This window comes from Carcharhinus amblyrhynchos, chromosome 3 (assembly GCF_965287045.1).
Source record: "Carcharhinus amblyrhynchos chromosome 3, sCarAmb.v2.hapA, whole genome shotgun sequence".
NCBI classification, from domain to species: Eukaryota; Metazoa; Chordata; class Chondrichthyes; order Carcharhiniformes; family Carcharhinidae; genus Carcharhinus; species Carcharhinus amblyrhynchos.
The window spans coordinates 129679909-129705382 of NC_137326.1; the positions used below are offsets into that span (position 1 = coordinate 129679909).

The 25474-nt window shown below is 45.6% G+C and overlaps 1 protein-coding gene across 1 annotated transcript in view; it reads left to right on the forward strand.

The window, feature by feature from the left end:
* Nucleotides 1–25474, forward strand: part of LOC145341129 (mediator of RNA polymerase II transcription subunit 12-like protein) — a 564757-nt gene that overhangs the window by 20866 nt on the left and 518417 nt on the right. The window contains 3 exon segments of the mRNA XM_080186002.1: nt 3201–3305; nt 21898–22089; nt 23171–23330. Coding sequence (XP_080042128.1) covers nt 3201–3305; nt 21898–22089; nt 23171–23330 — 457 coding nt within the window.

Genomic DNA, 25474 nt, shown 5'->3' on the forward strand with positions numbered 1-25474 from the left:
ATAGGTGTGAATCCAGTTGTCTTTTGAAGTTGGTATTGAATCTGCTTCCCTTATTCTTTTCTGGACAGAGAATATCAAATATCTTCTGTGTTATTATCGTCCTTATTTTGGCAATTACCTTAAATCTGTGTCCTCTTGTTATCAACCCTCCTGTCAGTGGAAATATTCCATTTGGGAGATGGTGGCCGAGTGGCATTGTCGCTGGACTAATAATCCAAAGACTCCGGGTAATGCTTTGCAGATAGGGACGTTTGAATTTGATAAAATTCTAAAATTAAAAGCCTAATGAAGACCATGAAATTGTTGTTTAAAAACCTGTCTGTTTCACTAATGTCTTTTAAGGAAGGAAATCTGCTGTCCTTATCTGATCTGGCCTTCAGAAGAACAATAAGGTGAGGTCATCCATCTTGGTAGGAATGACAACAAAATGGACTCTTATTTAGAGAGTAAAAAATTGCAGCATGCTGCTGTGCAGAGGGACCTGGGTGTCCTCGTGTCACAAAAAGTTGGTTTGCAGGTGCAGCCGTTACTTAAGAAGATAAATGGAATTCTCTCCTTCATTGCTTCAGGGATGGAGTTTAAAAGCAGGAAGATTATGTTGCAGTTGTGTGAGGTGCTGGTGATGCCATTCCTGGAGTACTGTGTGCAGTTTTGGTCGTCTTACTCGAAAAAGGATATTCTGGCACTGGAAGTGTGCAGTGGAGATTCAGTAGGTTGATTCTAGAGTTGAGAGGGTTGGTTTATGAGGAAGGACTAAGTAGACTGGAGTTGACTGGTACGTGACCTCAGACTTTTGTATCTTTTTCCCAAAGGGAAAAGGCAGAAGAGAGAATGTCCAGGGTGCGTGGAGTCCTTAATTATGCTGGCTGCTTTGCCGAGGCAGTGGGAGGCGTAGATAAAGTCGGTGGATGGGAGGCGGGTTTCCGTGATGGATTGGGCTACGTTCACAACCTTTTGTAGTTCCTTGTGGTCTTGTCAGGCCTTGTTTGAACAAACTTGTTCCAATTGCTTCTTTTAAAAAGAAGAATTCGGTGGAGTGCAGTGGAATGCCATAGGCGTTCTGGCCTTGTGTTGCCACGGGGGTCACCAGCTCCTTTTATTATTAAACATCGTGAAGTGGTAAGATTTTAAAATGTAACACAACTTGATTTGGTTGATAGCAGCTTTGTTTTTGAATCGGAATGTTATGGGTTCTAAGTCCTCAATATAGGACTTAGAACGCACAGGACTTAAAACATTCACCTCAGCAGGTGAATGCGCTTCAGTCCCTTGAGTCCCTATTCTGCTGTTTCATTAGATCACAGTTATTCTTTGACTCAAATCATAGAATCCCTACAGTGCAGAAGGAGGCCATTCGTTTTGATTTGATTTGTTATTGTCACATGTATGAACATACAGTGAAAAGTGTTGTTTCTTGCACGCTATACAGACAAAGCATACTGTTCATAGAGAAGGAAAGAAGAGAGTGCAGAATGTAGTGTTACAGTCAAAGCTGGGATGCAGAGAAAGATCCATTAGGTCCATTTGAAAGCCTGACAGCAGCAGGGAAGGACCATTCTTGAGTCGGCTGGTACGTGACCTTAGACTTTTGTATCTTTGACAGAAGAAGATGGAAGAAAGTATGTCTGGGTCGTGGGGTCCTTGATTATGCTGGCTGCTTTTCTGAGGCAGCAGGAAGTGTGAGACAGGGTCAATGGATGCGGCCATCGAGTCTGCACCGACAACAATCCTATCCCTACAACCTACCCTGCTAGTCCTACTGGCTCTAAGGAGAAATTTAACATGGGCAATCCACCTAACCTGCACATCTGTGGACTGTGGGACGAAACCAGAACACCCAGAGGAAACCCGCACAGACACAGGGAGAACAGGGAGAGGGCGGGAAAGTGGAACTGAGCAGCGACAGATCAGCCATGATCTTATTGAATGGCAGGGCAGGCTCGAAGGGCTGGATGGCCTACTCCTGCTCCTATTTCTTATGTTCTTATGTTTCTTATGTTCCACACAGACAGTGACCCGAGGCTGGAATTGAACCCATGTCCCTGGCACTGTGAGGCATCAGTGCTAACTACTGGTGCCACTGTACCACCCACAACTGAACTCCATCTGCCCATCTATGTTTCAGAACAGCGCAGGAGCCACACCAAGCTGTAATACAACGGAAAGAATACTCTCTGTGGTGCATCTGTAAAAGTTGGTGAAAGTTATAGTGATCATGCTGAATTTCCTTAGTCTTCTGAGGAAGTAGAGGCGTTTTATGATTACAGACAACCTCTCTGACCACTATCACATTGTTGTGCCTCTGGTTTTGCTGTGAGAACATTGGCTGCTACATTTCCTGATGTTGTAAGAGTGACTTCACTTCAGAAAGTGGCTCATATAGGATGGCCTGAGATAATGATAGGTTATATATTTGTGCAACCTGAAAGCTTCCAGTGCACTTTGAGGAAGAACAGAAAAGTTCCAATGTCCTGTTCCACCACCTTTCCTTTCCTTAAGTGCCACCAAGGTAGATTAACTGGTTAACCACCTCACTGTTGTTTGCTAACCTTGCTGCATGTATAATGTTTACCACATCTGCCCACGAGACAGCTGCCGTGATTCACTAACTACAAAACACTTTGCAATGTCCTCAGACAGAACCTGCATCCAATAAAAGAAACGAGATTAGGAAGATGAGCATTTGTATATTGTTGTTTCGCACAGGATATTCGCAAGTTTGGTTTGATCTGATTTATTGTTGTTACAAGTATTGGTCTGCAATGAAAAATATTGTTTCATGTGCACTGCACAGACAAAGCATATGCCATGCTAAATCGTCCCTCAGTGTCAAGGGGATTTGCAGGGTAAGTACGTGGGGATTGTTGCTGGTGCAGACTTGATGGGCCCAATGGCCACCTCCTGCAGTTTGGGATTCTATCATTGTATGAAATCTGACTGTATAATGAGTAAGCAAAAGAGAAGGGTTCTAAGTAAGCAGAAATTGAGTAATTCGGATGCTTTTCCCCCCCTCCCCCTGAGGGCCACTTGGACCGTGGGCCACTGCTAAAGAAATAGATATGTTTATGCGTAAATGTGGCTGCGGTGTTTTTAGTCAGGTGTACCTTGGCCAGGCTACAGATGGAAAGGCTCCTTTTGTGTAATTATTGTTGTGCCAAACTCAAGTTGGTTGAACTGATCAATTCTCTCTTGTGTTACAGGATGAGTTGACTGCGGTGAATGTAAAGCAGGGTTTTAATAATCAACCTGCTTTCTCTGGAGATGAACATGGCTCCGCAAGGAACATTGTTATCAATCCCGCTAAGGTAAGGGATTTTCCTAGTCAACACAAATGGATTTAGCAGCTGGGAAACCTATACAGTGATATCGGAAGGATTGGGCTTAATGGTCCAAATGGATGTTTTCTTCCTTAGTCATAGAATCCTACAGTGCAGAAAGAGGCCATTCGGCCCATCGAGTCTACAGCAGCCACAATTCCACCCAGGCCCTATCCCCATATATTTATCCACTAATCCCTCTAATCTGTGCGTTCCGGGACACGAAGGAGCAATTTAGAATGGCCAATTGACCTAGCCTGCACATCTTTGACTTGTGGGAGGAAACCGGAGCACACGGAGGAAACTCATGCAGACACAGGGAGAATGTGAAAACTCCACACAGACAGTGACCTGAGCCGGGATTTGAACGCAGGTCCCTGCAGCTGTGAAGCAGCAGTGCTAACCACAGTGCTACCGTGCCGCCCTTAGTGTTTTATTTCTCGCGTTCGTAGGGCAGAACTCTTCCATCCCACCTGCCAAGGGAATCGTAACGGGCGGGACACGAACCAGGCAGAGGTCCGTTGACCTCGGGCAGGATTTTCCAGTCTTGGGGTGAGCACGGCCAGAAAACTTCACCCATAATGTTCAACCCTGTGGCTGGAATGTTACGATCGTTCTCAAGCCGGTGGGATTTTCCCATCCCGCTGCAGTGAGCGGAGATTTGGCCGGGCGCCAAATTCTCCGACCTTGCTTCAGTGGGAGCGTGGGGCGAACGGTCGGCAAGAGATAGCACTTTTTGTCTTTTTAACTGGGGACAAATTTTATTTTGGCTATCCAATGGGCATCCAGCCAGAAAGAAGTTTTATTTGATTATGGAGGGAGCCTTGGCATGTGATGTGTACTAACTGAATAAACCTGCAAGGGCATTAAGGGGAGCCTTTAAGCCTGTGTTTGGTAGTTGTGCTTTACTAGGTTGCTAACAACCTGTTGGGAGGCAGTATTAAAGATATAAATGTGCAGAACACTATGTCAAAGGCATTTAATGGGTTGTTGCTGCCTTGGGTGAATTTTCTTATGAATAATGTATGTCTTAAACACCGTGCACACCAAAGAAACATGAGAGAATAATTAAAAAAGCTAAAACAAATGTTTTGGTCTCAAGCCACTATTGGATGTTAGTACACATTTGCTGGTTGGGTGAGAGGGATGGAATTAAAATTTAAAACTTTTATGCTAGAACAGTAAAGTCTGGTTGCTGTACCATAGCCGTTGAGTTTTATTACTTGATGCTTCTTTGCCTGAAGCCAACAGCCTTTTCTCCCTCTTGGCTTCGTCTTTGAAACCCCGCACCAGTTCTTGATTCAAGCTTTTCTAAATCTACTAGGATACCTTTAACTGGCTAGGTTCTTCAAAGCAGCTTTCGACATTTGTACTTGGGCATGACTCTTGTATTCTTGTCACCAGTGTTTTAGCCTGTAAAGTTGTTACAAAAGTGCTAATTTAGTTTAAGTTTAAAGTTTATTTGTGTCACAAATAGGCTTACATTAACAGTGCAATAAATTTACTGTGAAAATCCCCGAGTTGCCACACTTTGGCGCCTGTTTGGGTACGCTGAGGGAGAATTTAGCATGGCTAAATCCAGCATGTCTTTTGGACTGTGGGAGAAAACCCACGCAGACATGGGGAGAATGTGCAGAGTCTGCACAGACAGGCATCCAGGCTAGGAATCGATCCCAGGTCCCGGGTGCTGAGGCAGCAGTGCGGACCACTGTGCCACTAATGTACTGAATGTTCTTTTTCATGGTCCTTGTAAAGATTTTGATGGGATGAAGTGGTGAAGTGAAATCTGTCCACTTGGGCTGCCTTCTCATATTTGCTAAGAGTGTTTTTTTTTACCCAGTTAGCTCAATTGACTTGTTTGTGATGTGGAGAGATGCCAACAGCATGGGTTCAATTCCTGTACCGGCTGTGGTTATTCATGAAGGCCCCGCTTTCTCAACCTTGCCCTTTGCCTGAGTTGTGGTAATTCTCAGGTTAAATCATAAGAACATAAGAACATAAGAAATAGGAGCAGGAGTAGGCCATCTAGCCCTTCGAGCCTGCCCCGCCATTCAATAAGATCATGGCTGATCTGTTGTGGCTCAGTTCCACTTTCCCGCCCTCTCCCCATAACCCTTAATCCCCTCTCTTATCAAGAACCCATCAACCCGCTTCTTAAAAATATTTAGCGAGGCAGCCTCCACCACTTCAACGGGCAGAGAATTCCAGAGATTCACCACCCTTTGAGTGAAGAAGTTCCTCCTCAACTCCGTTCTAAACCGCCTCCCCTTTATCTTGAGGCTGTGCCCCCTAGTCCTACTGTCTTTTTTGAGCGGGAAGAGTCTCTCCACCTCTATCCTATCCATCCCATTCATCATCTTATACGTCTCAATGAGATCTCCCCTCATTCTTCTAAACTCTAACGAGTACAAGCCTAGTTTATTCAGCCTCTCCTCATAGCTCAATCCCCTCAACTCCGGTATCAGCCTAGTAAACCTCCTCTGCACTCCCTCCAGGGCCAAAATATCCTTGCGCAGGTGCGGCGCCCAAAACTGCACACAGTACTCCAGCTGCGGCCTCACCAATGCCCTATACAGCTGCAGCAAGACCTCCCTACTTTTATATTCAATCCCCCTCGCTATGAAGGCCAGCATCCCATTCGCCTTCCTGACCACCTGCTGCACCTGCAAGCTGGGTTTTTGCAACTCATGCACAAGGACCCCGAGGTCCCAATCACTACCACTCTCTGGCCATCTGGGACTATGGCGATTTTCTTTTTTTTCTTTTTACCTTTTTTTTGTTACTTGTTTCATATCCACACAAGAGAGATATTAAGGTTAGTGCTACAGGTAGCATTATGTTGGTCCTTAACTGGCTTAGAAACCTGTTGGACTTTAACCTGGTGTTGTGAGACTTTTTACTTTGTTTACCCCAGTCCAACATTGGCATCTCTACATCATTACTCCCATTCCGATCCGATGGCTAATTCCAACACTCTATGCTCATTTAGTGGAGAATGTTACAGATTAGCATTTGTCCTATTTTATAATAAAAATGTATTGACCTTTTCCGAACATCAAAGTCCCTTTTCCAGGGAAACAGATCATGATTGTACCTAAGCATCTGCGGTACAGCCTGAAGTTTTGAAGAACAGCTTTGCCGTGGTGGATGATGCATTTGGAAAATTCTTGCCTTGGGTTGCAGGATATCAGCTCCTTTGTATCTGTGCCCGAACACAAGTGAACTGTTAGAAAATTAAAGCCCCCTGTTTCACAACTGCATAAACTATTCTGCGTTATCCTGGGAGTGGAGGCACGAAAAAACCTTTGGAGTTCTTTTCAAAAATGCTGGTAGTTGTGTTGAGGGGAACTCTGGGTATCCTGAACTAAGGTTGGTTCTTTAACAAAGTTGTTTCACGGCGTGAGAGGGTTGCTGGCAAGGCCAGCATTTGCTACCTATGCTTAATTGCCCTTGAGCTGAGTGACAAGCTAGGCCGTTTTCAGAGGGCAGTTAGCCACATTATTGTGGCGGCCTGGGGTCACGCATAGGCCCAATCAGGTAATGATGGCAGATATTTTACTCTAAGGCAGCATGGTGGCACACTAGTTAGCACTGCTGCCTCACAGCACCAGGGAGCTGGGTTTGATTCCTGGCTTGAGTCACTGCCTGTGGGGAGTTTGCACATTCTCCTCGTGTCTGCGTGGGTTCCCTCCGGGTGCTCCGGTTTCCTCCCACAGTTCAAAGACATGCTGGTTAGGTGTATTGCCCACGCTAAATTCTCCCTCAGTGTACCCGAACAGAGTGTGGCGACTAGGGGATTTTCACAGTAACTCCATTGCTGTGTTAATGTAAGCCTACTTGTGACTAATAAGTAAACTTTTTAACTTTTAACTGAAGGATATTCGTGGACGAGATCGCTGTGTTTGTGTTGGTCAGTGATATTTTCACAGCCACCATTTTTAAGAATACCTTAAAATTTCACATTTATTAACAACTGAACTTGAGTGCCACCGGCTGCCATGGTGGGATTCGAACCTGTGTCCCCAGAGCATTAACCTAGGCCTCTGGATTATTAGTGACATTAGCACCATGTCACCACTCCCTAATAAGGCTGCATGATCTTCCTGGGTATTATTTAGCTCGTAGAGATTTGGCAAATGCACTGACAAACCATTATTCTTTTAGTTTTGGAATAATTTCACGTGCCTTTTGTGCTGAGGGGCAGTCGGCCACAGCTACATGCTGATGCCTCCTATGCTGGTTCACTTTTCTTGATTGATCTAATCCAAAACCCTTAAACTCTCGTAATTTGCATTGTGCTTACTGGAAAATTCCGGCCAATGATTAGCTTGTTCTGTTCTCCCCACAAGGGTGACTGATCTACCGAGTGTTTGCAGCATTCCGTAGAATCCTTACAGTGCAGAAGGAGGCCATTCGGCCTGTTGAGTCTGCATCGACCGCAATCCCACCCAGACCTTATTCCCGTATTTACCTGGCTAAACCTTGACATCAGGGTCAATTCAGCATGGCCAATCAACCTAGCCCGTACATCTTTGGACTTTGGGGGGGAAACCCGAGCACCTGGAGGAAACCCAGTGCATGGGGAGAATGTACAACTCCACGCAGACAGTGACCCCAGGCCGGAATTGAACCCGGGTCCTTGGCGCTGTGAGGCTGCAGTGCTAACCACTGTGCCACCGTGCCGCTCACCATTTTCTTTTGTTTCCAGGCATGTTTTGATTTTCAGCAATCTTACCACCTTAGCATCCACTCTTTCCTCCACCCAAAAGTTATTATATATCTTTTTACTGTAACGATCCAATTCTCAGTAGTTCAATTTCTGCAGGAGCTGCTTTAATCTGGAATTCCTAACTTCCAACTGTACAAACGAGGCATGGTACAGTCATTTTAAATAAAGTTGCTTCACAGCTTGTTGAGCTAGAGGTTTGTAGTTTGTGACTCTAAGGTGGTCAGAGTTAGATCTGGCCTTTTTATTGAAATGCCCGATTTGGTGGGGGTCTGCAAATTTTCAGCCATGGACTTGGAGAGCACAGAGTAAGACCGTTCAGCCCATCGTGCCCATGCCAGCCCTTTTAATGAGTTGTCCAATTAGTTCCACTCCCCATCGCGTTCCTGTTACCATGCCATCTGTTTCTTTGGGGGGGGGGGGGGGGTGAGGTGGCTCGGTGGCACGTGGTTAAAACTGCTGCCTCACAGCGCCAGGGACCCGAGTTCGATTCCTGACTTGGGTCACCATCTGTGTGGAGTCTACACGCTCTTTTCCCCACCCCCACAGTGTCTGCGTGGGTTTCGCCCGGGTGCTCCGGTTTCCTCCCACAGTCTGAAAGACGTGCTGTTTAGGTGTATTGGCCGTGCTAAATTCTCCCCCAGTGCACCGGAGCAGCTTTGACAAAGGGTCAGCTGGACTCGGAATGTCGGCTCTTTTCTCTCCTTACAGATGTTGCCAGACCTACTGAGATTTTCCAGCATTTTCTCTTTTGGCTCCCTTCATCTCTTCCCTGGCTATTTGGCCAATTACTTTGAGTCGTTTCTCCTCTGGATACCAACTATCCTAGTAGGAAGTCTCACAACACCAGGTTAAAGTCCAACAGGTTTATTTGGTAGTAAAACCCACAAGCTTTCGGAACGCTGTTCCTTCGTCAGGTGAGTGAAGTGTTCTGCTCGCAAGCAGGGCATATAAAGGCTCACACAATTTACAGAACGCTGATTAGAATGCGAGTCTTTACAGCTAATCTGCTTTCAAGTAACCTAACCTGTAAAGACTCGCATTCTAACCAGTATTGTGTAAACTTTGCGTGCCTTTATATGCCCTGTTTGTGAGCAGAACACTCCACTCACCTGACGAAGGAACAGTGTTCCGAAATCTTGTGGGTTTTATTACCAAATAAACCTGTTGGACTTTAACCTGGTGTTGTGAGACTTCTTACTGTGTTTATTTACCCCAGTCCAATGCCGGCATCTCCACATCGTGACTACCAACCATCCTGCCAGTGGGAGAGTTTTCTCCTGCCTGCTCGAACTAAGCTGCTGGGAATGTGAATGGTTGTGAGTTCTCTCGTCAGATTCCAGCGTCTGCTGCTTTTGTGTTTTTTTTTGTTACGGATTGCGAGGCAGGCTTCTGGAACATCGTGGGAAATAACTTGTCGCGTTTTGTTTTTCCCCAGTCTGGATTAATTGCCTCCATTTGACATCCTCCAGATCTTGTTTCTCCACTCTGGGCTGTTGTTTCTCTTTTATTTCGATCAGGAAATGCACTGTAGTTAGGGAAGTTCTGGAATTCTCATTTACTGTTGTAATTGTGTTCTTGAAAAGTACAACTTTAAATGGAATTACTGTAAGTAAATGTAAAAGAATATTTTGATTGTACAGGACCTTTCATAGAATCTCTGCAGTGCAGAAGGAGGCCACTTGGCCCATCAATTCTGCACTGACTCTCTGACAGAGCATCTTACCCAGGTCCTCCGTGCCGATTTCTGGTGTGGAGCTGATGGCGCCGGCAGCCAGAGACTGACAGAAGCCTTGGCACCCCGCGTGAGAATCACTCCCCTCATCTTTGGCGTTCTCCCCGTGACCTCGCATACTTAGCCTGCCAATCCCCCTGACGCTATTTAGCACGGCCTATTGAACTAACCTGCACATCTTTGGACTGTGGGAGGAAACCGGACCACCCGGAGAAAATCCACACAGATACGAGGAGAATGTGCCAACTCCACACAGTCATTAATAGCTGGAATTGAACCCGGGTCCCTGGTGCTGTGAGGCAGCAGTGCTAATCACTGTGCTACCTGTCGGGGGAAAAAAAAATAAAACTTTATGCCCTAAGTTGAAATATTGTATATTCCTACATTCCTATATTTGTAAATGAAGTAACTTTTAAAATGAAGTAGGCTGTAAAAATGTTGTAGAAATATGCATTTTATAAACCTCCTGCTCATTGTTGCTCACTGATCTTCGAGTTTACTGACCCTACCTACTCCATTTTTTGTGAGTGAAGGCTTGGCAGAGCAAGGCAGTGAGAAGAGCTGTGAATGGGGATGGCGAGTGGGAGGGCTACAGAAGGAAGCAGCCAAAGGGTTGTGGTGGGGGGGGTGGTGGAGAGCGAAGCTTGTGGAGTGGTAGGGTTGGTGGGCAGGAGGGTCAGGAAGGGAAGGAGCAAGCAAGACGGGTTGCTCCAAAAAGAGGGTGACGGGATCATGTGGTACATTAGCCCAGTGTGAAACATAAAGCTAAATCTGAAATTCTGATGCTACGAGGGCATTCCGGCCCTTTTATACCTTGAATGTTCAAGTTTGAATGACGTAAAATAGGGATTCACTGGGTCAAAATTACGTACTTCTGTCCCCAGTAGTACTCTGGCGGTAAGTTTACTACAACTGCATTCAGAAACTTACAGGCATAAAACCAAAATATGTAGGAGCAGAAATAGGCCATTCGACCCATCGGTTCTGCTCCGTTGTTCAAATAGATCATGGCTGATCTGGTATGATGATCCTCAACTCCACTTTCCCGTCTTATTCCCATAACCATCAATTCCCTTACTGATTAAATATCTGTCTATCTCAGCTTTGAACATACTTAATGATCCAGCCTCCACAGCCCTCTGCAGTAAAGAATTCCACAGATTCACTCCTATCTGAGAGAAGAATTTCCTCCTCACCTGTTTTAAGTGGGTGTCCCCTTACTCTGAGATTGTGCCAGCTGGTCCAAGACTGTCCCACAAGGGGAAATAAACGCTCAGCATCCACCTTGTCAAACTCCCTGAGAATCTGATATGTCTCCATAAGGTCACCTCAGATGCTTCTAAATTGCATTGAGTACAGACCCAAACAACTCAACCTCTCCTCATAAAATAACCCCTCCATATCTGGGATCAAACTAGTGAACCTTCTGTGGACTGCCTCCAATAACAGCATTTCTTTCCTTACATAAGTGGAACAAACCTGACTGCAGTATTCCAGGTGTGGACCATTAGTGCCTTGTATAGTTTTAGCAGGACATCCCTATTTTTACACTCCATCCCCTTTGAAATAAAAGCCAATATTCCATTTGCCTTCCTTGTTACCTGCTGAACTTGCATGCTAGCTTTTTGTGATTTATGCTTGAGGACCCTCCAATCCCTCCGAGTGGCATCTTTCTGCAGTCTTTCTCCATTTAAATAATATTCAACTCCTTGATTCTTCCTACGTAAGTGCACAACTTCACTTTTTCCTGAATGATATTCCATCTTGAGTTATTTAATTCATTTTATGGGATGTGGGCATTGTGGCCAGGCCAGCATTTATTGCCCATCCCCAGTTGTCCTTGAGAGGTGGGGGTGAGCAGCCTTCTTGAACCGCTGATGACCCTGAGCTGGAGGTACACCCGCAGTGCTGCTGGGGAGGAAGTTTCAGGATTTTGATTTGGCGATTGTTTCAAGTCAGGATGGTGAGGGGTTTGGAGGGGAACTTGCAGCTGGTGGTATCCTCAGGTACTTGCTGTTCTTGACCTCCCTAGATGGTAGTGATTGTGGGTTTGGAAGGTGCTGTCTAAGGAACCTTGATGAGATCCTGTAGTGCGTCTTGTAGATGGTACACACTGCTGCCACTGTGCGTTGGTGGTGGAGGGATTGAATGTTTGTGGAAGGGGTGGCAATCAAGTGGACTGCTTTGTCCTTGATGGTGTCAAGTTTTCGAGTGTTGTTGGTACAAGTGAAGAGCATTCCATCACACTCCTGACTTGTGCCTTGTAGATGGTGGACAGGCTTTGGGGAGTCAGGAGGTGAGTTACTCGTCACAGTATTCCTAGCCTCTGACCTGCTCTGGTAGCCAAAAAACTTATCTGACTAGTTCATTTCAGTTTCTGGTCAATAGTAACCCTCAGGTTGTTGATAGTGGGGGATTCGGAGATGGTAATGTCATGGAAATAAGAAGTGGCGCATTCTGCAAAAAAGATATCCTACTCAAAATAAAGTTTATTTATTAATCACAAGTGGGCTTACATTATCACTGCAATGAAGTTGCTGTGAAAATCGCTTAGTTGCCACACTCTGGTGCCTGTTCGGGTACACTGAGGTGGGAAATTTAGCGTGGCCAATCCACCTAACCAGCACATCTTTAGATTGTGGGAGGAAACCGGAGCACCCGGAGGAAACCCACGCAGGCACAAGGAGAATGTGCAAACTCCGAACAGGGTGACCCAAGCTGGGAGTTGAACCTGGGTCCCTGGCACTGTGAAGCAACAGTGCTACTCATTGTGCTACCATGCTGTTCCATGTCGTGCCTTCTCTTCATAGAAAGCCACATGTGCATATGGATTGCAACGATGGGGTGTTTGTTGTGACAATGTTAAGAGCTCTAGGAAACTACAATGTTGATATTATGTTTATTAAAGACTCGGTTAAAAGATTCTGAAGGAGCCGTGTCAGAACTTGGACTTCATAGCTTCATGACAGCCCAAATGAAGTATTTTTGCCAGTTGAATATTGCGTCACTATCTTTTGTTTCTGTGTGATTATAATTGAGAGGTTGAGGAAACTTGGCGTGTATTCTTTAGAGTTTCAAAAGGTGAGAGGTGACCTCATTGAAACTTACAAAATTCTTACAACAGGATGGATGTGGGAAGGATGTTTGCTCTAACTGGTGAATCTAGAGCCCGGGGACACCATGTCACAATGAAAAGCAGGCCCTTTAAAGACTGAAATGAGGAAGAATTTCTTCACTCCGAAATTCTCTACCCCAGAGCACTATGGAAATTCCATCACTGAGCATGTTTAAAACAGAGGGTAATAGAGTTATGCATATTAATGACACCAAGAGATATTGGGGTAGAGGGAACAATCGCATTGAGGTTTTGATGATCAACCATGATCTCGGCGGCACAGTGGTTAGCACTGCTGCCTCACGGCGGGTTCGATTCCCGGCTTGGGTCACTGTCTGTGTGGAGATTGCACATTCTCCCTGTGTCTGCGTGGGTTTCATCTGGGTGCTCTGGTTTCCTCCCACAGTCCAAAGGGGCTAGGTTGATTGGCCATTCTAAATTGACTCTTGTGTCAGGGGGATTAGCAGGGTAAATATGTGGGTTTATGGGGAGTAGGGCCTGGGTGGGATTGTGATTGGTGCAGACTTGGTGGGCCGAATGGCCTCCTTCTGCACTGTAGGATTCTATGATCGAACAATTCAATAAAACGAATGGTGGAGAAAACATGACGAGGCACAATGGGTCAGATGGCCTACTCCTGCTCCTATGCTCCTATAATGCCTGTATCTTGGCTTGACGTTAGTTTAATTGTGTCACTGCTGTGTTTCCTGTTTTGTGGTGTGCAGTTCACAACATATAGGTGAGAAAGCAATTGTTAACCCAGTGAGGGGTGAAGGGACTTGGACACGAGCCTTCTTTCTGTTCAGATGAAGCTCATTCTGCCACCGAGTGTGGTGTCTGTCCTGTGGTGGGAACGTAAAAAAACCTGCAACCTTCTGCACCTCTGCTGAAGCTGCAATTACTGTGAAGAGGAACTCGGCCGAATTGCACCTTGTGCTTTCAAATGGCCATCATGACTTTAATTGAATTCTTGTTTAAACACCTCCAGTTTATTCTTGAAAGAGACTTCCTGCAATTAAAATTCCTGCTGCAGTTTGCGAGCAGAAGTAAAAGCTTTGCATTTGTTACCAAGGGCTAAGATTTTCTGTTGTTTGTCAAGCAGCTGTGCAGGACAGCAGCAAGACAAGCGCTATCGCTTGGTACAGTGCTTGCTACTTATTCTGTACACGTTCAGCTGTGATATAGCTGGCTGCACCTCACCAAGTCTATCAACGAAGTGCATCTTTAAGGGAATTGGTTGTAAAGTGCGCGCTCAAACCATTAGCGTTTTGCATGTGTTTTGTTTGAAATGATTTACTACTTTGAAAATAGTTTTTAATATTTAGTAAATGTTGCATGATGCATTGAGTCTGTGTGTGTGTGTGTGTGTGTGTGTGTGTGTGTGTGTGTGTGTGTTGGTGACGGAGGAGGGGACAGAACATTGCGACACTGTTGGTGGTTCACCCTCCAAAGTGTATTTTTCTTCATACCAACATTTGGCATTTATTGCAAAAGGGAAAAAAAAGCAGGGAAATGTTGCTCCAACTATACAAGGCATTGGTGACACTGCACCTCTGCTGTAGTGAGGACAGCTTAGGTCCCCTTACTTGAAGGGAGGTGTAGTTGCATTAGAGGCAGTTCAGAGGAGGTCCACTCGATTGATTCCAGAGATGAGCAGTTTAGGCCAAAACTCTTTCCAGTTTAAAACATTGACAGGAGATCTAATTGAGTTATATAGAAACTACAAGCAGGAGAAGGCCATTCAGCCCTTCGAGTCTGCTCCGCTATTCATTTTGATCATGGCTGATCATTGAATTCAATATCCTGATCCCTCCCTATTCCCTTGATCCCTTTCTCTGCTAGAGCTATATATCTAATTTCTTCTCGAAATCAGATAAAGTTTTGGCCTCAACTACTTTCTATGGCAGTGAATTCTACACATTCACCACCCCCTGGGTGAAGAAATTTCACCTCCCCTCAGTTCTAAAAAGGTTTGTCCTTTATCCACAAACTATGGCCCCTAGTTCTGGACTCTCTCACCATCGAGAACTTTCTTTGTGAATCTACCATGCCTAACTAACCCTGTTAGAATTTTATAAGTTTCTATGAGATCCTTCCCTCACTCTTCAAAACTCTAGCGAATATAATTTGAACCGACTTAGTCTCTCCTCATATGACAGACCTGCCACCCCAGGAATCAGCCTGGTAAACCTTCATTGCACTCCCACTATAGCAAGGACATTCTTCCTCAGATAACAACACCAAAACTGCACACAATACTCCAGGTGTAAGATGATAAAAGGTATTGACAAAGTAGATGTAGAGTTGATGCTTCCTTTTGTGAGGCAATCCAGAATGAGAGACCATAGTTTTAGGATAAGGGGATGGCAGATATAAAACAAAGATGAGGAGAGACTACTTCTCTCAAAGGCTGGTGAATCAGTGGAACTCTCCACCCCAGAGTGTGGTGGATGTTGGGACATTGAGTAAATTTAAAGAGGAGGTAGACAGATTTTTAATTGGTAGTGGGGTTGAAACAGGCAGGAAAGTGGAGTTGAGGCTGAGATGAGATCAGCCATGATCATATTGAATGGTGGAACAGGCTCGAGGGGCCGAATGGCCTATTTCTGCTCTCAGTTCTTATGTTTATGTTACCATGTTAACTCATTCATGTGCATTGGGTATTGTGCTGAAAGTAGAGCAGGTAGCTGTCCAGGTTAGTGCGCAGAGGAATCCCAGTGAAATCCAACATTCCCTTTCTGTTTCTCTTGATGTGGTGCAAGGGTCAGAGAAATGGGATGAGTTAAAGTTTTTAAAGTTCAAAGTTTATTGATTAGTGTCGTAGGTAGGCTTACATTAACACTGCAATGAAGTTGCTGTGAAAATCCCCAAGTTACCACACCCTGGCACCTGCTCGGGTGCACTGAGGGAGAATTTAGTAGAGCCACTGTACCTAACCAGGACTGTGAAGAAACCAGAGCACCCGGAGGAGACCCATGCAGACATGGGGAGAACGTGCAGACTCCCCACTCCACACAGAGAGTCACCCAAGATTGGAATTGAACCCGGCTCCTTGGCAGTAGTGCTAATCAAGAGATTACATGGAGGAGTTGAGACCAAAGATCAGGCCTGATTGTGCAATATCGATGAGCTACATGGTCTCCTGCTTCTATTTCTTAAGTTTGTAATATCTGCAGAAAATGCAAAGTTATTAATATAAATAGATCTAATTGACTTGCAGGAAGTCAGAGTTACTAGATGAATGAGCAATATCATCACTCAGCAAACGGCAGCACGCAGACTGGAAATTCTGTTCTTCTCAAACCTTCTGAAAGGTTTTATTTTGCATCTTTAGGGAAAATGTTTGACGGACATTCCTGTTCACTTAGCAGATGTGAGGCCAATCTTTTGTTGGGTCGATTCACAAAGTCTTAAATTTGATTTTGATTTATTATTGTCACATGTATTAATACACAGTGAAAAATATTGTTTCTTGCTCCAGACAGAAAAAGCATATCGTTCATAGAGAAGGAAAGGAGAGAGTGCAAAATGTAGTGTTACAGTCATAGCAAGTACGAATTAGGTCCATTCAAAAGTCTGATGGCAGCAGGGAAAAAGCTGTTCTTGAGGCAGTTGGTACGTGACCTCTGACTTTTGTATCTTTTTCCTGACGGAAGAAGGCGGAAAAGGAAATGTCTGGGGTGCACGGGGTCCTTGATTATGCTGGCTGCTTTTCCAAGGCAGTGGGAAGTGTAGACAGAGTCAGTGGATGGGAGGCTGGTTTGCGTGATGGCCTGGGATTCATTCACGACCGGTTGTAGTTTCTTATGGACTTGGGCAAAGCAGGAGTCGTATCAAGCTGCGATACAACTAGAAAGAGTGTTTTCTATGGTGCATCTGTAAAAGCTGGTGAGAGCTGTAGCTGACATGCCAAATTTCCTTCGTCTTCTGAGAAAGTAGAGGCGTTGGTGGGCTTTCTTAACTATAATGTTGGCATGGGGGGAACCAGCTTAGGTTGTTGGTGATCTGGACACCTAAAAATTTGAAACTCTGAACCATTTCTACTTCGCCCCCATTGATGTAGACAGGGCCATGTTCCCCACTACGCTTCCTGAAGTTGATGACACTCTCCTTCATTTTTTTGACATTGATTTGTTATTTCATGCCCATATTTTGTCACAGAAACATCACTGTGACACCCAGGGGATGTACTTTCTCAGACACTTTAGCTGCTAAGGAACCTCTGAGGGGAGGGCCAAGATGGGGGTCTTAAATTGCCATTCCACTTTAATCCACCTTTAGGCTGAGGTGCCAACTTGAAACAGTGTTAAGAGCAACCGTCCCAATGATCCTTAAGGCTCTGGCAGTCACGTTAATTGGTCATCCTTTAAACATGCTGCAGACTATTTTGGTATTGTCAACAAGGTCGACTCTCAAGAGTCAGAGATTTATTTCTTGAAAAAAGTGCAAAAAACAATGATTTCAGTTATGTGTGACTATCAAAATTGGGAGAAGTGTTTAAACCAGTGCTCCCTCCAGGCTGAGAAAAAGGTGTGACCCAATCCTCATGGGGAAACTTGGGGCGGGTGGAGGTGGGACATCATCTGATGCCGAAAACATGGCATTGTATGTCTGTCAAGAGGAACCTCTGGTGCTCAGATGGAGTTGTTCATTTTTTAACTTGGCTCGAGACATTTCACACCTTTTTAATCTGTGATTATCCCTCTCTCTATTTGCATTGTCTGTAACTGTAAAGACTTAATTACCTGTAAAGACTCGCATTCCAACCATTATCTTGTAATTGTCTCTCTCTATATATGCCGTGTTTGTGAACTCACCTCTCCATTCACCTGATGAAGAAGCAGCACTCCAAAAGCTTGTGATACCAAATAAACCTGTTGGACTTTAACTTGGTGTTGTGGGATTTTCTTATTGTGCCTACCCCAGTCCACCGCCGGCATCTCCGCATCATTTTTAACCAGCTTTTGTTCTTCTTTCCAGAAAAAGACCATCTCTCCCTCCCCTCAACACCCTAAATCATTGCACCTAGTCATCTGGTACATTACTTCCAGCATTTTGTACTTCTACCACCTGTTTAGGAAAGTCTCTTGCAAGGTTTGACATCTATCCTTAACTGGTCTGTCAACATGTTGAGCCTTTGCCTGCTGCCAAGGTTTGTTTTAGCGATTCACTCCCAGGCCCTATCACAATGAAATTGGTGCTTTTTATCAGAAAATTGTTCCCTTTTTGGTTTTAATAATGCCTTCATTTATAAAACTGATTTCATGTCAAAATGTTGGCGCTTTCTATAGTGAATTACTTTGGAAGTGCATTGACCTATATTTGTGGCATTTTGTTTTGACACACTAATTTGCGAACTGACAACTTTCAGCTGGTGACTGACTATTCAGCAGTGGATTTGTGCTAGTTGGAGGCACTGTCCCCTCTGGAGTGGGGCTGGAGGTTGAAGCCCCATTGAGGATGAGACGTTAAACTGGGAGCCTGCCTGTTTGCTCAGATGGATTTAAGTGCTTTGGATGGGTGCTGTCCTGGGTCTGTCATTCCAGAAACAAATTATCCAGCTGTTTCTCTCCTGACTGCTTGTTTATGTATCGGTTCCTGGCTGGATCACTGTCTGTGTGGAGTTTGCACGTTCTCCCCGTGTCTGCGTGGGTTTCCTCTGGGTGCTCCGGTTTCCTCCCACAGTCTGTAAGACTTGCTGGTTATGTGCATTGATCCGTAGAGGCGCCGGGACGTGATGGCTAGGGGAATTTCACTAACTTCATTGCGGTGTTAATGTAAACCTTATTTGTGACTAATAAATAAACTTCAAAAATGTGCTGTATTCATTTTTTTTTTCATTTGTGGGAGGAGGTGTCTCTGGCTGGCCAGCATTTATTGCCCATTGCTAATTGTCCTTGAATTGAGTGGCTTGCTCAATCTTTCAGAGGACAGTTGAGAGTCAACCACATTGCTGTGTCTCTGGACTCGCATGTAGACCAGATCAAGGAAGGACAACAGATTTCCTTCCCTAAAAGGCATTAATGGTTGCCATTACTGAGGCTAGCTATATATTCTAGAATTTATTATTTGAATTTAAATTCTACCAGCTACTGTGGTGAGGTTTGAAAATAAGGATGACAGGTTTCCATTCCTAAAGGACAGTAGTGAACCGGATGGGTTTTTCCCACAATCGGCAATGACTTCATGATCATCAGTAGATTTTTTTTTAAATTGAATTCAAATTCCACCAACTTCTGTAGTAGGATTCGAACCTAGGTTCCCAGAACATTAGCAGAGATTCTGGATTAATGGTCTAGCAATAATACCACTTGGCCATCGCCTCTGTTACATTGTAGTCACATCATTCCGAAGTTCAAATAATTTGGTGATTGTAGAGTTCATTGAATACCCTAATGACATGTGTAGGGGCTATACAAATGCAGGCTTCATTGCTCCCCCCCCCTCCCCACTTTATCAAAATAAGCGTATGAGGTGCTCACATTTTGAATTGCTTTGCTGTCTAATTAGAATCCTACATAGAATCATAGAACTCTACAATGCAGAAAGAGGCCCTTCGGCCCATCGAGTCTGCACCAAACACAATCCCACCCTGGCCCTACCCCCATATCCCTACATATTATACCCACTAACCCCTGTAACCTACACATCCCTGGACACTAAAGGGCAATTTCTTAGCATGGCCAATCAACCTAACCTGCATAACTTTGGATTGGAAATGTTCTGCACACTGCCACAGCAATATGTCACCAGGTGGATGAGCTATTTCTTGTGCTGCTGATTGAAGGATAAATATTAATCATGGCACCAAGGGTAACTCCCCTGCTCCTCAGCAAAATAATGCTGCGGGATCTTTTATATCACCTGAGAGGCCTAGGTATAATGGCATCTTTGACTGCGCAGCACACCTTCAGTACTGCACTAAAGTGCCAGATGTGATTTTTTTGCACTCAAGACCTGCAGTTGGGCTTGAACCTACAACCTTCTGACTTGGCATTAAAAGTATTAACAATTGGGCCATGGTTGATAGGATGTAGGTCAGTATCTGTGTGGAGCTTGCACTTTTTCCCCACATCTGCGTAGCTTTCCTCTCGGTGCTCTAGTTTCCTGCCACAGACCAAAGATTTGTGGGTTAGCTGGGTTGGCCATGCTAAATTGCCCCTTAGTATCCCAAAGTGTGTAGGTTAGGGGGATTAGTGGGGTAAATGTGTGCGGTTACAGGGATAGGGGTTGGATGGATGGCTGTTGGCGCAGGCTCGATGGGCCAAATGGCTTTCTTCTGCACTGTAGGGATTTTATAATAAATGGTGTTTGCCATTCGGAATCCTGTTCAACTTCTGTTTTCAAACTCCTTGGGTGGGATTTTCTGGCAGCCCTTACCCCAAGACTGGAAAATCCTACCCGTGGTCAGTGGAACTTTGTGTGGTCCTATCCTGCCCGCTGCGATTCCCATGGCAGGCGGGATGGAAAAATTCTGCTCCTTGTGTCCGAATCCTGTTTTTGTCTCCCACAAGCAGCCCAACTAAAATATTCCGATGAGGCTAAAGCTGGATAAATTAACCGGGGTCAGATTCCTGGTCAGCTGAATGGGCAACGCTCCCTCCTCACCAAAGCTCCTTTTGAAAGGTTGTCAATGGATGCCAATCTAGTCCGCAATCTCTCATGTCAGAGAAACAGACTTGAGAATCTTACTCCACTCCTTGCAAAAAGAGAAGCACTGTAATGAACGGGATTTAATATAGGTGGCCAGTGCCTTTTCATTCCACCACCACCACCACACACACACCCCACCAAGTCCATGTTCTTGAATTTCTAAGACTGGATCCTTTTTTTGGTATTGCAGTGAAGGCCTTGCATTTATAATATTGTCTCTCATAACCGTCTTGCAGGCACCTCACACACGATTAGCTATTTTGTAGTGCAATGACTATTAAGTAGGCTACGGCAGCTTGTGCATCGCAAGATCCTATAACCATGACTAGGGAAAGTGGCCACTTAATCAGATGTTTGAGGGAGATATGCTCACTGGGAGCGAAATGTAGAACTATATCTTTCTACTTTTTGTCATTAATACCCTTACTGATTACACAAGTAGATTGAAGCAAATCAGTCCGGATACTGGAATCTGAAACCAAAAGAGAAAATGCTGGAAAATCTCAGCAAATAAGAAGAGAAAAGAGCTGATGATGTGAGTTCAGATGACAAAACTTTGACACAGGGTCATCTGGACTCTGACCGTCAGCTATTTTTTCCCTTTACAAATGTTGCCAGACCTGCAGAGGTTTTCCAGCATTTTCTGTTTTGGATACAAATAGTTTGATTTGATTTATTATTGTCACGTGTATTGGGATACAGTGAAAAATATTGGGTGGGGTTCTCTGGCCACACTTGCCTCAGAACTGGAGAATCCTGCTCCGAGGTCAATGGACCATTGCATGGGTCTGTCCCTGCCTACTACAATTCCCGTGGCGGGCACGACGGGAGAATTCTGACCATTGTTTCTCGTGTGCTATACAGACAAAACATACCGTACATAGAGGAGAAGGAAATGAGAGAGTGCAGAATGTAGTGTTTACAGCTACTAGCTAAGGTATAGAGAAAGATCAACTTAATGCAAGGTAAGTCCATTCAAAAGCCTGATGACAGCAGGGAAGAAACTGTTCTTGAGTCGGTTGATACGTGGCCTCAGATTTTTGTATCTTTTTCTTGACGGAAGAAAGTGGAAGGGAAAATGTCAGAGGTATGTGAGGTCCTCAATTAAGCTGGCTGCTTTGCCGAGGCAGTGGGAGGTGTAGATGGAGACGCTGGGTGGGTGGCTGTTTGGGTGATGGACTGGGCTATGTCTGTGTGTTTGACAATGCATGAGTCACTGTGGTTTGGACATCATCCCTACCCACCTCCCCTCCTGTTGAAGGGATGTTCAGTCCAGTTGTGGAAAATGTTTTAAATGAGAAGCTGTCCAAAGTGATGACATAAATATTCTTCTTGGCTTTCACCTTAACAGATAGGGGCCTATTTTAGCAGCATCTTGGCAGAGAAACTCAAACTCAACACTTTTCAAGACACAGGGAAGAAGAAACCTCAGGTGAATGCCAAAGATAATTACTGGCTTGTGACTGCCCGCTCCCAGAGTGCCATTCACATCTGGTTCACGGATCTTGCAGGAAATAAACCTTTGACGGTTTTAGCCAAAAAGGTAAGATACCAAAATATTACTTGATTTTTGCATGTACAACGTGTGCGTTTGTGTGTGCGCATGCAGTGAAGGATATTCAGACCAACAATGGATGTGAGTAAAAGTTTAGAAAGTTAGACCAAAGGGCTGTAAGACATTGGGGCAGAATTAGGCCACTCAGCCCATCAAGTCTGCTCTGCTATTCAATCATGACTGATATTTTCCTTGCCCCCATTCTCCTGCCTTTTCCCATAACCCCTGATCCTCTTAGCAATCAAGAACCTATTTATCTCTGTTTTGAAGACACTCAATTTATTTTCTTTTTGAGTTACTTTCTTTTTGAATGAGAACTCTGCTTAATATGTATTATATTTCCCTTCCCCTCTCTGCTTCGCCCCCTCTCATTCGGCCGCCAGTTGCCTCCTCTCTTGTCTGGGGACCTCTTCACCTCCTCCCTGATCTGCCCCACCCATCTCCCCTTGCCTCCTCCCTCAATAGGGCCCCTCCTTTCATTTGACCACTACCCCCTCCCCCTTACATCCCCTTTCACTTAGGAACCCCCCTTTTTTTGCTCAGGGCCCCTCCCCGACTTCTCGATCAGCCTGCCCCCTCCCTCACACAGGGACCCTCGGGGCCCTTCTGCTTGGGGTGCTGCACTCTCTTGCTCACCAACGCCCCCCCCACACACACACACACAACTCCTCCGACTTGTTCCTCGCTTACCCTCTCTCTTGCGCCCCCTCCCTCCCCCCAATTTCTCACACTTAGCTCGCGCACCCCCCCCCCCCCCCCCAGCCCCAGCACTTTGAAGGTGGTGATTCCGTGGGTGCAACTCTCTCTCCAGTAGTAAGTAAAGAAAAAGATCTAATTGTGAACATCCACGATGATCATTAACAGGCTGCTTTATTTTGGACTCCTACTTTACCTTCACTGGACCTACTTCAAACTCCTGCAGGGCCTCGCTTGAAGAGCGGTGGTGGGTGGGTGGGTGGGTGGGAGGGGTACTCAACTTCTGCCCTCTCTCAGCAGGCCCGGTCTGTCAGTCTTAACCAGCCGCTCTACAGACAAATAAATATACATATTTTGTTTTTCTTCTGTGTAGGTTCCCATCCTCAGCAAGAAGGAAGAGGCCTTTGCTTATCTGGCTAAATATTCCGTGCCGGTGTTGCGGGGAGCGTGGCTGATAAAGATGACTTGCGCTTATTATGCTGCTATTTCTGAAGCCAAGATTAAGAAGCGGCAGGCCACAGATCCTAACCTCGGTAATAATGTGGAAGGACCGGTTATTATCCCCCCCCCCGTCGTTGGGTGGTCGCCGATTGCTTGCCTCTGAAAGGGAATGTTATGATTCGGCCTTTCCCCGTGATATGCTCCGGTGCCAATGATAATTTCAGTGAGGGAGGCGAGTGGCACATTGGTTGGCACTGCTGCCCCCAGAGCGCCGGGGGCCCGGCTTCAATTCCGGCCTTTGGGTCAGTGTCTGTGCGGAGGATGCACGTTCTCCCCGTGTCTGCGTGGGTTTCCTCCGGTTTCCTCCCACAGTCCAAAGGTGTGCCGGTTAGGCGGATTGGCCATGCTAAAGTGCCCCTTAGTGTTCCAAGATGTAGAGGTTAGGGGGTTTAGTGGGGTAAATGCATGGATTACAGGGATAGGGGTTGGGTGGGTTGCTGTCGGTGCAGGCACTGTAGGGAGTCTATAATAAATGGTGTTTGCCGTTCAGAATCTTGTCCAACATTTTTTTGTTAAACTCCTTGGGTGGGATTGCCCCTTAGTGTCCCAAGATGTGTAGGTTAGGGGGATTAGTAGGGTGAATACTTGGGGTTATGGGGAACAGGTCTGGATGGGATTGCCCCTTAGTGTCAGGGGGATTACACAGGGTTATGGGAATAGGGTGTGAGTGGGATTGTTGTCAGTGTGAACTCGATGAGCCGAATGGTCTCCTTCTGCACTGTAGGGACTCTATTATATTGCTTGTGCTAACCCTGTGAAAATGCTCTGCGTTGCATCCCGTTCCTCTTCTCTGTCACCACAGCTTTTCCTTGTGAAGTATATTACTTCTGAAAGTGAAAAGAATCTTTTTCACACCACGCGTTTTTGGGGTCTGGAATGCACTGCCTGGGGTGTGGTGGAGGCAGGTTCAGTTGAGGCACCCCAGAGGGCACTGGATGTTTACCCAGCTTGAAACAATGTGCAGGGGCATGGGGAAAAGGTGGGGGGATGGCACTAAGTCGCAACGCTCATTTGGAGAGATGGTGCAGACACAACGGACTGAAAGGCCTCCTTCTGCGCCATAATGATTCTGTGAAAGATTATTTCTAAATCTGCTTCCAGCATCCTTTCAGGCAGTGCATTCCAGATCGTAGAATCACAGAATACTTACAGTGCAGAAGGAGGCCAGTCGGCCTATTGAGCCTGCACTGACAACAATCCCACCTAGGTCCTATCCTCGTAACCCTGCCAGTCCCTCTGACACTAAGGGGCAATTTAGTGTGGCCGATAAATCTAACCCACACATCATTGGACTGCGGGAGACACCTGGAGGAAACCCAGGCAATGTGGGGAGAACGGGCAAACTCCATGCAGAAGGTGACCCGAGGCCAGATTTGAACCCGGGTCCCTGGCGCGGTGAGGCAGCTGTGCCTCCGTGCTGCCCAATTAATCTGTGAAAGACAGGGCAAGACACAAATCGCCAGACCACAACAGCTTTAATTATGATTTCTGAAAATGCCCCAAGGTTATCAAACAAATCACCGAAATACGTAAAGAGACAGGTGACTAAATACTTGGTCAAAGATGTAGGTTTTAAGTTGAATCTTAAAGGAGGGGAGAGAGCTGAAGCAGCGGAGGGTTTTAGGGAGTGATTTCCAGACCGTGGGGCCTCATTGACTGAAGGCTTGGCTGTCAGTGTTGGAGCAGGAGGTGAATAAGAAGCAGGTCTGGAGGAGTACAGAGATGATGTGGAGATGCCGGCGTTGGACTGGGGTAACCACAGTAAGAAGTCTCACTACACCAGGCTAAAGTCCAACAGGTTTATTTGGTAGTAAACGCCACTCGCTTTTGGAACGCTGTTCCTTCGTCAGGTGAGTGGAGGTAAGTGGAACTCTCCACTCATCTGACGAAGGAACAGCGTTCCGAAAGCTAGTGCCGTTTACTACCAAATAAACATGTTGGACTTTAACCTGGTGTCGTGAGACTTCTTATGGAGTACAGAGATCCAGGTTTTACGGTTGCAGGACATTATAGATATGGGGGATGGGCAAGGTCACGGATACATTGAACAACAAATAATGTAAATCTTAAAATGTGGGGATTGCCAGACTGGGCACTAATGGTGGAAGCATAGGTGTAGTTGCGGGCTTTTTACCATTGGGAGCTTAGTCTGGATGCGGTGGAAGACCCCTCCATT